This window comes from Gopherus flavomarginatus, chromosome 2 (genome assembly GCF_025201925.1).
Source record: "Gopherus flavomarginatus isolate rGopFla2 chromosome 2, rGopFla2.mat.asm, whole genome shotgun sequence".
Taxonomy (NCBI): domain Eukaryota; kingdom Metazoa; phylum Chordata; order Testudines; family Testudinidae; genus Gopherus; species Gopherus flavomarginatus.
In genome coordinates, this window is record NC_066618.1 from 237,023,795 (window position 1) to 237,039,406 (window position 15,612).

Consider the following 15,612-nt stretch of genomic DNA (forward strand, 5'->3'; position numbering starts at 1 on the left):
TAAATAGCATACAAAGCAAGTTGTTAGGAGAAAAAGATACTGAGAGCAGAGGTTAGAATACCAGAAAAATCTATCTGTCATTCCTGATGTTTCCTCAAACAGAAAACTACCTTAACATATTGCCTAAATTAGCAGAGTAGTAAAACAGACAAGCTGATGACATCTCGTGAACTACAATTCACTTGGTAAGAAAGCTGTTAACAGGCTCACAACTTGTCACAAAAAAGGACAGGATGTTCTGGAGACAAAGATGAAATCTAACTTCTTTTCAGAAATATCTGTCTGGGCACAGGAAGGTGATCTCTTGGAGAAGGATTTTAAATAAATTTCAGTCTGTTTTTTTTGGAGGGAGTCTAAACTAACGAAGAGAGAGAAAGTTGAACACAAGCATGATTCAGGGCACAGTCAAGCTGTAACTGAGGGGGTTAGTAAGAAATGTCCGTGGGGGTAAATATTTTCCATAACTGCCCACTTTAGGGTTCTTTGAAACACTAGTTTTGTTCTTTGAAACACTAGTTTTGGCCATCACCAAAGACAGGATATTGAACTGGAAGGACCATTGATCTACTCCAGTATTGCAGTTTTTACACTCCTACATGGTTATGTTCACGTGAGTTACATGTAATGTATATTTTTTCATTCATCTCAAAGAGTTAACTCTAAAGCCTAGTGTTGTCTATTAAAATGTCAACCTTGTTAACTACTTCACAGCTGATCATTTTAGCAGACACATACGTCTAACATTTTTATCCATCATTAGATTTCCTGATATCATGGTAGTACACATGGTCTTGTTGTATTTGCAGCATCAGACCCATAGGTAAGAAATGTTTCTTGTCAAGGATTTTAAAGCTTACATCATTAAGGGGCAGATTCTGTTCACCCTACTTTGGACAATAATCGCAATGACTTCAGTGGCACTATGCCGTGAGTCAAGCAAGCAAGATATGTGCTGTTTAACCTCTTACTTGGATAGATTATCTGCATGCAGAGGAGAACAGCTTGAGAAGAAAGAATTAGAAAGCCAATGCTGATTCAATAATTTTATGACGATAAATGGGAATATTCACAATAAAATGGCAAGTGCCACCAGGTTTTTCCATATTAGAAATCTTTCTGAATGGGGAAAAATGGGGAAAGAAATGAAGGCAGAACTCCCTGGAGACAAAAACATTCCTTCCCCCAGCAAACTGCCCAGTCCCTCCAGAGCAGCTTTTCTTCCTTCCACAAGAGATAGATCTTTTTGTTGCAGGCAGGAGGTAATGAGCATCGTCGGATACTGAAGTTTAACCCAAAATAATATTTGCTGTGATGGAGCAAACCTTTGTTCTTGATTCTGTTTCCTTCACTATCCCTGATATTAAGCTTTGGCAAAGACTGTTAGAAATCAGCTTTTCCTTTGTATTATTTATTATTATTGCCAGCATTCAAAAGATAAACATGTATTAAAAGGGAAACTCCTCTTCCTTCCTTTACAATCCCCAAATAATGTTGTGACATTCCTCTCTGGTGTTATCTGGACCAGTGACCTGCTAGGCCCCTCCAATCCTTGACTCTGGGAGCCAGCCTTACCCTGCTCTGCTGAGAGAACCCCCACTCCTGGGCTGTTCAAGCACAGCATCTGGCATGTAAGCTGCTACTTGCAAGCGAATGACACTAGCCAGTATCTCTGGTCCCAGAAACAAGCCTATGCCCACTGGACGCTGCAAGTTTACATAAGTTTGTCAATTTAACAAAGAAGTTGATATGTACCAGGCTTGTTCTCCCCAGGAGAGTTTCTGACACACTACAAACCAAATGCACTGCTTCAGGTAGAATAAAAAAGCAGATTTATTAACTATAAAGATAGATTTAAGTGATTATAAGTCAAAGCATTCTAAGCTGATCTTAACACTTTCAGTGTCCTAACAAACTTAAACGCTTCTCACTACAGGCTTGCTCTTCAGCCAGGCTCTCCCCTTTGATCAGTGGTTCAGTTGCTTGGTGGTGGTGGTGTCTGTAGATATAGCTGGAAGAGAGAGAGAGCATGGCAAAATGTCTTTCCCTTTTGTCTTGTCCTTTCTTTTCTCTTGGCTTCCCCCCACGCCCCACCCTTCAGAATCAGGTGAGCATTACCTCATCGCAGTCCCAAACTGCCCAAAGGGGGTGACTCCCTCGAGGGTCTAACAGATTCTTTTGTTGCTGCCTAAGCCAGTGTCCATTGTTCCTGTGAGGCTGTACCTCTCTGTTCTTGGAGAGTTTCTGCATGGGCTTGCTTTAAGCCATGAGGGTACATTTTCAGCCTTATAACTATATACACATGAAATTATAACCTATAACATTACTGTAACAATAACAACCATGCTCAGTGCACTATGAGCCTTCCAAAGACACCCAACATGACAAACTTTGCACTGGATAGCACGCAATCATTTTATAAAGGTGAACATGGAGGTGCAGGGTGTACCCCCGAGGTACGGAGCATCACAAATGTATTTAAGTAATTTAACAGAGAAACCGCATTTACCTCATCCGGAAATCTGATTAAGACTAATGCACACCTATAGCACTATGCAAGTAATAGCAAAACTATTAAATTCAGTAACATTTAAGACCAAAATCCTGCACTCTAGTTTTTTTTTTAATAAGCCACTCCAAATAAAGGACCCCAGTTCATCAAACCATGCCTAACCAGCAAAGCACTTAAGTCCCATTGACTTTTATAGCACTTTAATTAAGCATGTGCTTAAGCTAAACTAGCGACCGTGCTCCTCACCTTTGAGCACAACTACAGCTTCAAAAACAGTGACCCCTGCAACATCTCATGAGAGTTATAGGAATGAAAGAAAATTCTCTAAATCGTTAGGACATTTAAACTCCTATGCGGTCTGAAATGCAATAGTAATGGTCAACTAAGAGACTTCATAAAATATGAACCATTTTTCAGTCATTCAATTCAATAAGGCTTCACTGGCATGACAAGCTATACACCTGTTACCAAAGTTGCCAAAGGCTGGGGCTACACACTGGGTTTGAGGTTTGATCCCATGTTCATTCGTCAATAGCATCCATTCCTGAGCCAGTGGCAAACTGCTGTATAGTGTGATGCCATCTTTGCCATGTCTCTTCTTCCTCTCGATGTGGCAGTTTCTCCTCATCACTTTTTGATAAAAAAAATCTTTACATTTGCCTTAGTTTTGCACATTTTATTGTAGCAAGGTAGTGTGCTGGTATGAAAGCTCTATGTAGGGATCCGTGGTATTCTAGCTGGATGATGTTTTGATTTGTTCTTTCCAATGTCAGATATATTGGTGTTTTAGGCACTGATTCAAATATTGACAAATTCAGTTCATAGAGAAAAAATAACGAGGAGTTCTTGTGGCACCTTAGAGACTAACAAATGTATTTGAGCATAAGCTTTCGTGGGCTAAGACTCACTTTATCAGATGCATGGAGTGAAGAATACAGTAAGCAGTATATATATTACAGCACATGAAAAGATGGGAGTTGCCTTACCAAATGGGGGATCCATGCTAATGAGGCCAATTCAATCAAGGTAGAAGTGGCCTATTCTCAACAGTTGACAAGAAGGGGTGAATATCAACAGAGGGAATATTACTTTTGTAGTGCTAACGAGGCCAATTCAGTCAAGGTGGACGTCGCCCATTCCCAACAGTTGACAAGAATGTGTGAGTATCAGCAGAGGGGAAATTACTTTTTGTAATGACCGAGACACTCCCAGTCTTTATTGAGGCCTGATTTGATGGTGTCCAGTTTGCAAATTAATTCCAGTTCTGCAGTTTCTCTTGAAGTCTGTTTTTTAAAGTTTTTTTGTTGAAGAATTGACATTTTTAAGTCTGTTATTGAGAGTCCAGGGAGACTGAAGTGCTCTCCTACTGGTTTTTGAATATTAAAATTCTTGATGTCTGATTTATGTCCATTTATTCTTTGTGTAGAGACTGTCTGGTTTGGCTAATGTATGTGGCAGAGGGACACTGCTGGCATATGATGGCATATATCACATTGGTAGATGTGCAGATGAACGAGCCCCTATTGGCATGGCTGATGTAGTAAGGTCCTATGATGGTGTCCCTTGAATAAATATGTGGACAGAGTTGGCAATGGGGTTTGTTGCAGCGATTGGTTCCTGTGTTAATGTTTTTGTTGTGTGGTGTATAGTTGCTGGTGAGTATTTGCTTCAGGTTGAGGGTCTGTCTATAAGCGAGAACTGGCCTTTTTCTCAAGGTCTGTGAGAGTGAGGGATCGTCCTTCAGGATAGGCTGTAGATCCTTGATGATGCGCTGGAGAGGTTTTACTTGGGGGCTGTGGGTGTCAGCTAGTGGTGTTGTGTTACTTTCTTTGTTGGGCCTGGGCTGTAGTAGGTGACTTCTGGGTACCCTTCAGGCTCTGTCAATCTGTTTCTTTACTTCACCCCTTCCTGTCACTGTTGAGAATAGGCCACTTCCACCTTGATTGAATTGGCCTCATTAGCATTGACACCCCCCCACCACTAAGTTGGTAAGGCAACTCCCATCTTTTCATGTGCTATAATATATATATTGCTTACTGTATTTTTCACTCCATGCATCTGATGAAGTGGGTTTTAGCCCATGAAAGCTTATGCCCAAATACATTTGTTAGTCTCTAAGGGTATGTCTACACTACGGGATTATTCTGATTTTACAGAAACTGTTTTTTTAAAACAGATTGTATAAAGTCGAGTGCACGCGGCCACACTAAGCACATTAATTCGGCGGTGTGCATCCATGTACCGAGGCGAGCGTCGATTTCCTGTGCGTTGCACTGTGGGTAGCTATCCCATAGCTATCCCATAGTTCCCGCAGTCTCCCCCGCCCATTGGAATGCTGGGTTGAGATCCCAGTGCCTGATGGGGCAAAAAACATTGCCGCTTGTGCTTCTGGGTACAGCCTCACCCCTCCCTCCGTGAAAGCAGCAGCAGCCAACCGTTTCGTGCCTTTTTTCCTGGGTGAACTGTGCAGACGCCATTCCACTGCAAGCATGGACCCTGCTGAGCTCAAGACAGCAATCATGGACGTGTTAAACACCTCACACATTCTCGTGCAGTCAGTGCTGAACCGGGACCTGCAAAGCCAGGCGAGGAGGCGGCGGCTATGGCAGAGCGGCGACGAGAGTGATGGGGACATCGACACAGAATTCTATCAAACTGCAGGCCCCTGCGCTTTGGAGATCCTGCTGGTAATGGGGCAGGTTTTAGCCATTGAACGCCGATTTTGGGCCCAGGAAACAAGCACAGACTGGTGGGACCGCATAGTTTTGCAGGTGTGGGATGATTCCCAGTGGCTGTGAAACTTTCACATGCGTAAGGGCACTTTCATGGAACTTTGTCACTTGCTTTCCCCTTTCCAGAATACCAAGATGAGAGCAGCCCTCACAGTTGAGAAGCAAGTGGCAATAGCCCTCTGGAAGCTTGCAACGCCAGACAGCTAGGGGTCAGTCGGGAATCAATTTGGAGTGGGCAAATCTACTGTGGGGGATGCTGTGATGCAAGTAGCCAAAGCAATCACTAAGCTGCTGCTACGAAAGGTTGTGACTCTGGGAAATGTGCAGCTCATAGTGGATGGCTTTGCTGCAATGGGATTCCCTAACTGTGGTGGGGCGATAGATGGAACCCATATCCCTATCTTGGCACCGGAGCACCAGGGAACCCACTACATAAACCACAAGAGGTACTTTTCCATGGTGCTGCAAGCACTGGTGGATCACAAGGGACGTTTCACCAACATCGACGTGAGATGGCCGGGAAGGGTTCATGACACCTGCGTCTTCAGGAACACTACTCTGTTTAAATGGCTGCAGCAAAGAAATTACTTCCAAGACCAGAAAATAACAGTTGGGGATGTTGAAATGCCTGTAGTTATCCTAGGGGACCCAGCCTACCCTTTGATGCCATGGCTCATGAAGCCATACACAGGCAGCCTGGACAATAGTCAGGAGCTATTCAACTACAGGCTGAGCAAGTGCAGAATGGTGGTAGAATGTGCATTTGGCCGTTTAAAGGCGGGCAGGCGCACATTACTGACTCGCTCAGACCTCAGCCAAACCAATGTCCCCATTGTTATTGCTGCCTGCTGTGTGCTCCACAATCTCTGTGAGAGTAAGGGGGAGACCTTTATGGCGGGGTGGGAGGCTGAGGCAAATCACCTGGCCGCTGATTACGCACAGCCAGACACCAGGGTGATTAGAAGAGCACACCAGGAAGCGGTGCGCATTAGAGAAGCTTTGAAAACCAGTTTCATCACTGGCCAGGGTACAGTGTGACTGTTGCGTTTGTTTCTCCTTGATGACACGCCCCCCCGCCCCTTTGATTGACTCATTCCCTGTAAGCCACCCACCCACCCCTCCTTCGATCACAGCTTGCTTTCTAAGGAAATAAAGTCACTCTCGTTTAAAAATCATGTATTCTGTATTACTTAATTATAAAAAGAGGGAGAGAACTGACAAAAATCACTTAGAAAAGTTAGATGCCTGCAAGTCACCAGGGCCTGATGAAATGCATCCTAGAATACTCAAGGAGTTAATAGAAGAGGTATCTGAGCCTCTAGCTATTATCTTTGGGAAATCATGGGAGACGGGATATTCCAGAAGACTGGAAGGGGGCAAATATAGTGCCCATCTATAAAAAGGGAAATAAAAACAACCCAGGAAACTACAGACCAGTTAGTTTAACTTCTGTGCCAGGGAAGATAATGGAGCAGGTAATTAAAGAAATCATCTGCAAACACTTGGAAGGTGGTAAGGTGATAGGGAATAGCCAGCATGGATTTGTAAAGAACAAATCGTGTCAAACTAATCTGATAGCGTTCTTTGATAGGATAACGAGCCTTGTGGATAAAGGAGAAGCAGTGGATGTGATATACCTAGACTTTAGTAAGGCATTTGATACGGTCTCGCATGATATTCTTATAGATAAACTAGGAAAGTACAATTCAGATGGGGCTACTATAAGGTGGGTGCATAATTGGCTGGATAACCGTACTCAGAGAGTAGTTGTTAATGGCTCCCAATCCTGCTGGAAAGGTATAACAAGTGGGGTTCCGCAGGGGTCTGTTTTGGGACCGGTTCTGTTCAATATCTTCATCAACGATTTAGATGTTGGCATAGAAAGTAGGCTTATTAAGTTTGCGGACGATACCAAACTGGGAGGGATTGCAACTGCTTTGGAGGACAGGGTCAAAATTCAAAATGATCTGGACAAATTGGAGAAATGGTCTGAGGTAAACAGGATGAAGTTCAATAAAGATAAATGCAAAGTGCTCCACTTAGGAAGGAACAATCAGTTTCACACATACAGAATGGGAAGAGACTGTCTAGGAAGGAGTATGGCAGAAAGAGATCTAGGGGTCATAGTAGACCACAAGCTTAATATGAGTCAACAGTGTGATACTGTTGCAAAAAAAGCAAACGTGATTCTGGGATGCATTAACAGGTGTGTTGTAAACAAGACACGAGAAGTCATTCTTCCGCTCTACTCTGTGCTGGTCAGGCCTCAGCTGGAGTATTGTGTCCAGTTCTGGGCACCGCATTTCAAGAAAGATGTGGAGAAATTGGAGAGGGTCCAGAGAAGAGCAACAAGAATGATTAAAGGTCTTGAGAACATGACCTATGAAGGAAAGCTGAAGGAATTGGGTTTGTTTAGTTTGGAAAAGAGAAGACTGAGAGGGGACATGATAGCAGTTTTCAGGTATCTAAAAGGGTGTCATCAGGAGGAGGGAGAAAACTTGTTCACCTTAGCCTCCAATGATAGAACAAGAAGCAATGGGCTTAAACAGCAGCAAGGGAGATTTAGATTGGACATTAGGAAAAAGTTTCTAACTGTCAAGGTAATTAAACACTGGAATAGATTGCCTAGGGAAGTTCTGGAATCTCCATCTCTGGAGATATTTAAGAGTAGGTTAGATAAATGTCTATTAGGGATGGTCTAGACAATATTTGGTCCTGCCATGAGGGCAGGGGACTGGACTCGATGACCTCTCGAGGTCCCTTCCAGTCCTAGAGTCTATGAATCTATGAATCTATGAAGGTAGCTTGGGTGGGGTTTTGGAGGAGGATAGTAGGGAAGGAAAAGCCCACTAAAAAAATTTCATAATAATGAGAGCCTTTTGGTTGGGCTGTCCACTGGGGTGGAGTGGGCAGGTGCACAGAGCCTACCCGCACGAGTTCTTACTCATCTGGCGGGTGAGGAGGCTAAGGAACATGGTGAGGGGGGAGGGTGATTATACAGGGGCTGCAGCGGCACTCTGTGATCCTGCTGCCGTTCCTGAAGCTCCACCATACGCCGGAGCATGTCAGTTTGATCACGCAGCAGCCGCAGAGTTGCATCCTGCCACCGCTGATCTTCCTGCCGCCACCTCTCATCTCGAGCATCTCTCCTATCCTCACGTTCATCCCTCCTGTCCTCACGGTCACTGGCATCTTTTCTGTACTTTGCTACCACGTCCTTCCACTCATTCAGATGTGCTCTTTCATTGCGGGTCACTTCCATGATTTCCGAAAACATTTCTTCTCGCGTCTTTTTTTTCTGCCGCCTTATCTGAGATAGCCTTCGGGACAGAGTAGGGAGGCTTGAAAAATTTGCAGCTCCATGAGGGAGGGAAAAAAGGGAGAGAAGTAGTTAAAAAGATACATTTTAGAGAACAATAGTCATACTCTTTCATGGTGAACAACACTATTCACCTTACATAGCATATGTGTTTTCACTACAAGGTTGCATTTTGCATCTTAATATTGAGTGCCTGCGGCTTTGGCGTTACAGATCACAGACACAGGTCCAGGCAAGAATTCGGCTTGCATGCAGCCATGGTAAGCCATTGTCTTTTGTCTTCTGCAGCCTTCATCTATCCAACACCCTCCTTTCCCAAATAGCAAGCAAAGCCCATTGAGAGTTACTTCTTTCCTGTTAATGTGCAGCAACAGAAACCACCGCGTGGCTGGTATCATGGAAGATCACTGCTAAACACCCCCCTTTCCGCCCCCCAACCGCGTGGCTGATATCATGGAAGATCACTGCTAAATACCCCCCTTGCCCCCCCCAACCGCGTGGCTGGTAGCAGGGAAGATCCCTGCTAGCCAAACGTGGAAAAGCTCAGCGCCAATCGCCCCCCTCCTTCCCCCCGCTTGGCTACCTGCAGGGAAGGATTTCTTTTAAGCCACAGGCAAACAGCCCAGTAGGAATGGCCATCTCTTTCCCCTTACTTAAATTCCTAAATTTCAACCAGGTTGCCATGAACGATATCATTCTCCTGAGGATAACAAAGCGAGATAAAGAATGGATGTTGCTTGAATGCCAGCAATCACCGGGACCATACGCAGCTCGGCTTTGTCATGCAATGATACCAGATTACTTGCTACATGCATGGCATGGTCAAGTGTCCTACCATGGAGGACGGAATAAAGCAGCGCTGCCCAGAAACCTTCTGCAAAGGCTTTTGGAGTACCTCCCGGAGAGCTTCATGGAGATGTCCCTGGAGGATTTCCGCTCCATCCCCAGACATGTTAACAGACTTTTCCAGTAACTGTACTGGCCGCGAATGCATCCCAAGTCCTCAAGGCAAATTAATTATTAAAAAACGCTTGCTTTTAAACCATGTCTTATCTTTACAAGGTACACTCACCAGAGGTCCCTTCCATGGCCTCAGTGTCTGGGATAGTTGCTTGAGAGGGCTAGGAGGGTAATTCCGTCAGGGTGAGAAAAAGCTCCTGGCTATTGGGGAGAATGGAGTGCTATGTGCTCTACACAAGCTCGTCCTCCTCTTCCTCCTCCTTATCTTCTCCATCCGCAGAATCCTCAGCCATGGCTGCAATTACCACCCCCACCTCGGAATCCACGGACAGGGGTGGGGTAGTGGTGGCGGACCCACCTAGAATTGCATGCAGCTCAGCATAGAAGCGGCATGTTTTCGGCCCTGCCCCGGACTTTCCGTTTGTTTCTCTGGTTTTCTGGTAGTTTGTCTGAGCTCCTTAACTTTCACACGGCACTGTACTGAGTCCCTAGTGTGGCCTCTCTGCATCATGGCCTTGGAAATTTTTTCAAATGTTTTTTCATTTTGTCTTTTGGAACGGAGTTCTGTTAGCACGGAATCCTCTCCCCGTACAGCGATCAGATCCAGTACCTCCCGTGCAGTCCATGCTGGAGCTCTTTTTCGATTCTCAGGAGACTGCATTGTTACCTGATGAGCTCTGCGTGGTCACCTGTGCTGATGATCTGTCCATGCTGGGCGAACAGGAAATGAAATTCAAAAGTTCGCAGGGCTTTTCCTGTCTACCTGGCCAGTGCATCCAACTCCAGATTGCTGTCCAGAGCGGTCAAAATGGTGCACTGTGGGATAGCTCCCAGAGGCCAATACCATCGAATTGCGGCCACACTAACCCTAATTTGAGCGCTACTGCCCTCGTCGGGGAGGAGTACAGAAATCAGTTTAAAGAGCCCTTTATATCGATATAAAAGGCTTCGTTGTGTGGATGAGTGCAGGGTTAAATCAGTTTAACGCTGCTAAATTCAGTTTAAACGCGTAGTGTAGACCAGGCCTAAGGTGCCACAAGGACTCCTTGTTGTTTTTGCTGATACAGACTAACAGAGCTACCACTTTGAAACCAGTTCATAGAGAATTAGTTAACCAAACAGTAATTTGGTTTGCTGGACATGGTAGTGATCTTGCCAGGTCTCATTTATAATATAATTCTGTTGTAGCACAACAGCCATACACTTCTGCTCCAGAAACTAAGCTTTTACTTAAAAAAAAAAAGTCTGTAGGCCTTACGGCTATGAATATAACCCTTACAACAGTGGCTCTGAAATTTTTGTACTAGTGACCCCTTTCACATAGCAAGCCTCTGAATGCAACCCCCGCCCCTATAAATTAAAAACGCCTTTTTATATATTTAACACCATTATAAATTCTGGAGGCAAAGCGGGATTTAGGGTGGAGGCTGACAGCTCGAGACCCCCCATGTAATAACCTCACAACCTCCTGAGGGGTCCCAACCCCCAGTTTGAGAACCCCTGCCTTAGAATATTTTCTTTACTTTTATTGTTCCTGCAATTCATGTCTGACTGTAAATTTTATGGGCACAAGTTCTGCATTTAGTGCCAAGAAAAGCTGGGGTGGGGTAGAAGGGAGGGACATGGGACAACACATCCTAACAACTATTCATACATCACACAACTATTTTCACCATTTTCTCAAAATAGCCCGTGCAAAACTATGATCACGTATCTTCTTTGAAATCACCAGTTCTTTAGTTGGAAGAAACAAAAACTAACATAATGGGAGAAACTAACAAAAAACACAGAAATACCCACAACTTATTTTCTCTGTTTCAACATTATATCAGCACTCTCTGTAAATAAAAGAGGGCAAAGAACAGGTAAAGCCCAGGAGTATAACGAAGCAACATGGTGTACATCTGACTCCAACATGACACACAACTTCACCTGAGGCTGAATGTGACAGGTCACTAAAGTCTGGATTGTTTATTTGGGGCCACGTGTGGTATATTACACTAAGTTTTTCTTGCTAGGGTATGGATGAAGCTTAAGTGTCACACCTAATTGAACTTTACATGCAAACATGGCACAGGCCTGCATGGCTTGTACACCTTAAATTCCCACTGATTTTGATGTGGATGTACAAGAAATCAGCCCTCTTGATTTATTATCAGTCCAGCCAGGGCCGGTTAACCACTAGGTGAACTAGGTGGCCGCCTAAGGCGCCAAGATTTGGGGGCACCAAAAAGCGGTGTCCGGAATCACAGGAGGCAGCTGAGCAGGGCAGGGGGTGAGGCCTCCATAACAAACCCGCCCCCGCAGCGAGAGGCACCACGCAAGACGGTCAGTGGGAGCCTGCGGCGGAGCAAGGAGAAGACAGCTAGCCGGGAGCAGCGACCAGCACGGCCGAGGGACAGAGCTGTTGGGGGACGCAGGATGCGGTCCTGAGCTCAGGTGAGCTTCGCTCTCCAATGCACTGCGCCTGGGGCCAGGCAGCGCCGCCTCCTGAGGCAAGGTAAAATGAAACTAAACCCCGAAGCGCAACGGAGGGGAAAGGGCTAGCGTAGGTGCCACTTCCACAGACACACACACCCCAATGGCATCATGCCAATGTAGGGGGCCAACCCTGATCCCCAAGGAGATCCTCACCTGCTCCCTGTGAGAGCCCAGCTCTGCCCTCCTTGCCCCTGGGTCCCCCCAGAGGGTGAAGAACTCAGAGCCTAGGAACCTTGAGACTCTGTAAGCTGGGGGTATTCTCAGCCTCCTCCTTGCTCATAGGTTCCCCTAGGCTAGAAGGGACCGCTGTGATCATCTCCTCTGACTCCCTTGTATTAATTCTAATGAACAATGCCACATTATGCAGTATTCATTTTTGAAAGTTTATAAGTGATGCTCCAGGAGGAGAGGAAGGGGAGGTGCAAGGTGGAAGCTTCACCTAGGGCACAAAATGTCCTTACATCCCGAATTCAGCACATTCTTGCACATAATGCATGTGTCTGAATGTCACAGAAATACTTCACTTAGAAATTACAGGCCTAAGACTGCACAGATCACTGGGTGCATTCAATTCTCAAAACTGTGCCAACCTCCAAACTTGAATTTGGATCCTGCCTCACACCAGTACATGGACCCTTTAGACAACATACTCAGCTAATAAAATATTAACTGGTTTTATCACTGCAGCTGAAATGGGGGACATATGTTCATCTCACTTATTTGGAGTATAGTGTTTGGTACTTAACGCTGCATTTCATATATAACTTTTAAGACCCACAGAAAACCTCTGGCTCTAAAACTGCTGCGTGCTGGGCAAAAGGCAGTAACACGGGACGCTCCAAACGCTGCCCCCCCGAAAGCAGGAACTCAGGACCTGCCAATGGGCTCTCGGTCACTGTAGCTCAGTGCCGCTGGATTACTTTCAGCGCTTCCCCTCGGGCCTGGCAGGGGGCGGGCGGGGTACAAGATATAACCTGGTCTCAGGAACGCAGCCTGAGGCGGCGCCAGACCTGCCGCCTTTCTCCTCACTCTCCCCCCTCGGAGCAGCACCTCTGCCCTGGCACTTTGGCTGAGTATTTACCCCACTCTCCCCCCATTCGCACAAAGCCTCCAGGAAGCCCGCTCCCCCAAACGCTGTACAGCGCCTGCCTCCTCCCCCGTCCCTTACCTTCGCCTCCCGCCGCAGGCGCACGCCGCGCAGAGGAGCAGAGCCGTGGCGATGGCTAGGCCGTAGGTGCAGAGCTGCAGCAGCAGCTCCCAGGGGCCCATGCTACGGGAGCGGGCGCGTTTCCTTCCCCCCGCCGCCGCTGCAAAGGCTGCTTCGCCTTGGAGGGGAAACTTTGTGTCTGCTGTTGCCAATCCCTGTCTGCAGCTGCCGTTCCGATCCTCCCCCGGCCAGGGGCTGGGTTTGGCTTCGGCGTGTAGCCGCTGAACTTTGGCTACCCAGCGTGCGAGCCGCCCTCCCGCCGGGATTGTCCCGGCTGCTGTCTGGAGGAGAGGCGGGCGGGCAGCCAGAGCTGTAGGAGGGCATGCGCCCGCCCCTCCCCAGGGCGCAGTTCTTTGCTTTCCTCATGCCCGGGGGTAGGGGGAAGTGGCCCCTCATATCGGGGAAGGGAAAAAAGATGAAAACTACGTTGCTGTCCTAGAAAGTCCCAAGGAATGAGTCAGTGAGGCAGGAAATGTACCTTCTAGTAACGATCCACCCATCCAAGAATGACCCACAAAAGTAGTGCCCCTTTAACTACACTGTATAGTGAAAGTACTGTAACCTCTTCCCCAGTGTCAACACAGTTACATGGGTCTAAAGGTGCTTAAACTGGTATAGTTCATTCCGATAAAATAGGCTATATCAGGCAGAGGTACTGGAACAATTTGTATAGTGGCGGTGCTGAAAGCCATTGAACTAAACTGTAAAGCTTGTATATAATGGAAACTACTTCAAGGCAGGGGGTGTGGCAGCACCCTTAGTTCTAGCACCTATGCTACCAGGATATCTGTCATAGTATCTAAGCACCTCCCAATCTTTAATGTAACTATCCTCACAGTCGTTCTTTATACCACCAGAACTGCATTCACACTAGGGGATTGTAATGCTGATAAAAAGTAAACCCCACACCTTTCATGGAAATATGAGTCATCAGTGTGCCCTTATTGCCAAGAAGGCCGATGGCATACTGGGCTGTATTAGTAGAAATATTGCCAGCAGATTGAGGGAAGTGATTAGTCCCCTCTCTTCGGCACTGGTGAGCCCACATCTGGAGTATTGCTTCCAGTTTTGGTCCCTCCACTACAAAAGGGATGTGGGCAAACTGGAGAGAGTCCAGCGGAGGGCAATGGAAATGATTAGGGGCTGTGGCAGATAACTTATGAGGAGAGGCTGTCTGCAGAAGAGATGAGTGAGCGAGGATTTGATAGCAGCCTTCAATTACTTGATGGGGGGTTCCAAAGAGGATGGAGCTGAGCTGTTCTCAGAGGTGGCAGATGACAGAACAAGAAGCAATGGTCTCAAGTTGCAGTGGGGGAGGTCTAGGTTGGATATTAGGAAACACTATTTCACTAGGAGGGTGCCAAAGCACTGGAACAGGTTATCTAAGGAGGTGGTGGAATCTCCATCCTTGGAGGTTTTTAAGGCCCAGCTTGACAAAGCTTTGGCTGGGATGATTTAGTTGGTGTTGGTCCTGCTTTGAGCAGGGAATTGAACTAGATGACCTCCTGAGGTCTCTTCCAACTCTAATATTCTATGATTCTATGAAATAGTGGTTACAAAAACTGTGTGTAGACCAAGCCTAAGCTGCCAGGAATCACTGTCTTAGCACTTCCTCCAGGTTCTTTATTCTGTGTGGTTTAAGCGGTGTGTGAATTTACAGAGCTTCAGGGTTTCTGGTAACAATGTAATCAGAGACTGCATCTCCTTTTGGTGGGATGAGATGAAAGGTCCAGAGGTCTAATTGGTGCTGCTCCCAGACTGGCCAGATAGAACCAGGGTGATAAATAGTGTTCCCTTCATGCCAATCTTAGGGCTGTTTTAGGAGACCAATTTAGGAAGTGGAAAATTTTGAGAGGTCTACTTGTTCATATTTTGAAAATCAGTCATATTTCCTTGTGCTAATATTGGGGAGTGACTGATCTCACTACTCTGTCATGCTTATGGGTCTTGACTAAGACAACAAGTAGGCTCATTCGACTGTCTAAAGGCCTCGTGGGTAAACACTATCAAACAGAGGCCAGATACCCAGGGCCGGCTCCAACTTTTTTGCCGCCCCAAGCGGCAAAGAGAAAAAATAAAAGCTGCAATTGGCGGCACTTTGGCGGTTGTAATTTTTTGGTGGCAATTCAGTGGCTGGGCCCTCCTTCTGAGAGGGACTGAGGGACCTGCCACCGAATAGCCACCGAAGACCCAGATATGCTACCCCCTTCCATGGGCCGCCCCAAGCACCAGCTTGCTGCGCTGGTGCTGGGAGCCAGCCCTGCGGATACCCTTACTCACCCTAAGGGCTTCTCTTCCCTGCATTTATTACCTCAGGGTAAGTAACACATGTGAGCTATCCCAAGATAAAAATACAATGAAGATAAGGCAGAAGTACAGGGCTGACCTCAGTGAGTTTACCTCA

General features: G+C 46.3%; 2 protein-coding genes across 2 annotated transcripts in view; both read right to left on the minus strand.

Annotated features, from left to right (window-relative positions):
- LOC127045186 (cytochrome P450 7B1) overlaps positions 1 to 13,350 on the minus strand; it is a 205,508-nt gene extending 192,158 nt beyond the window's left edge. The window contains exon 1 of the mRNA XM_050941003.1: positions 13,170 to 13,350. Coding sequence (XP_050796960.1) covers positions 13,170 to 13,270 — 101 coding nt within the window. The 5' untranslated portion in view covers positions 13,271 to 13,350. The remainder of the gene's footprint in view (positions 1 to 13,169) is intronic.
- LOC127045374 (eukaryotic translation initiation factor 3 subunit A-like) lies at positions 8,158 to 9,675 on the minus strand. Its single transcript, XM_050941441.1, has 2 exons — positions 9,633 to 9,675; positions 8,158 to 8,598 (listed from the first exon to the last, which is right to left on the minus strand). Exons 1-2 carry the CDS (start codon positions 9,646 to 9,648, stop codon positions 8,186 to 8,188), a joined length of 429 nt encoding a protein of 142 aa, XP_050797398.1. The 5' UTR covers positions 9,649 to 9,675; the 3' UTR covers positions 8,158 to 8,185.
- Positions 13,351 to 15,612: the final 2,262 nt, after the last annotated feature.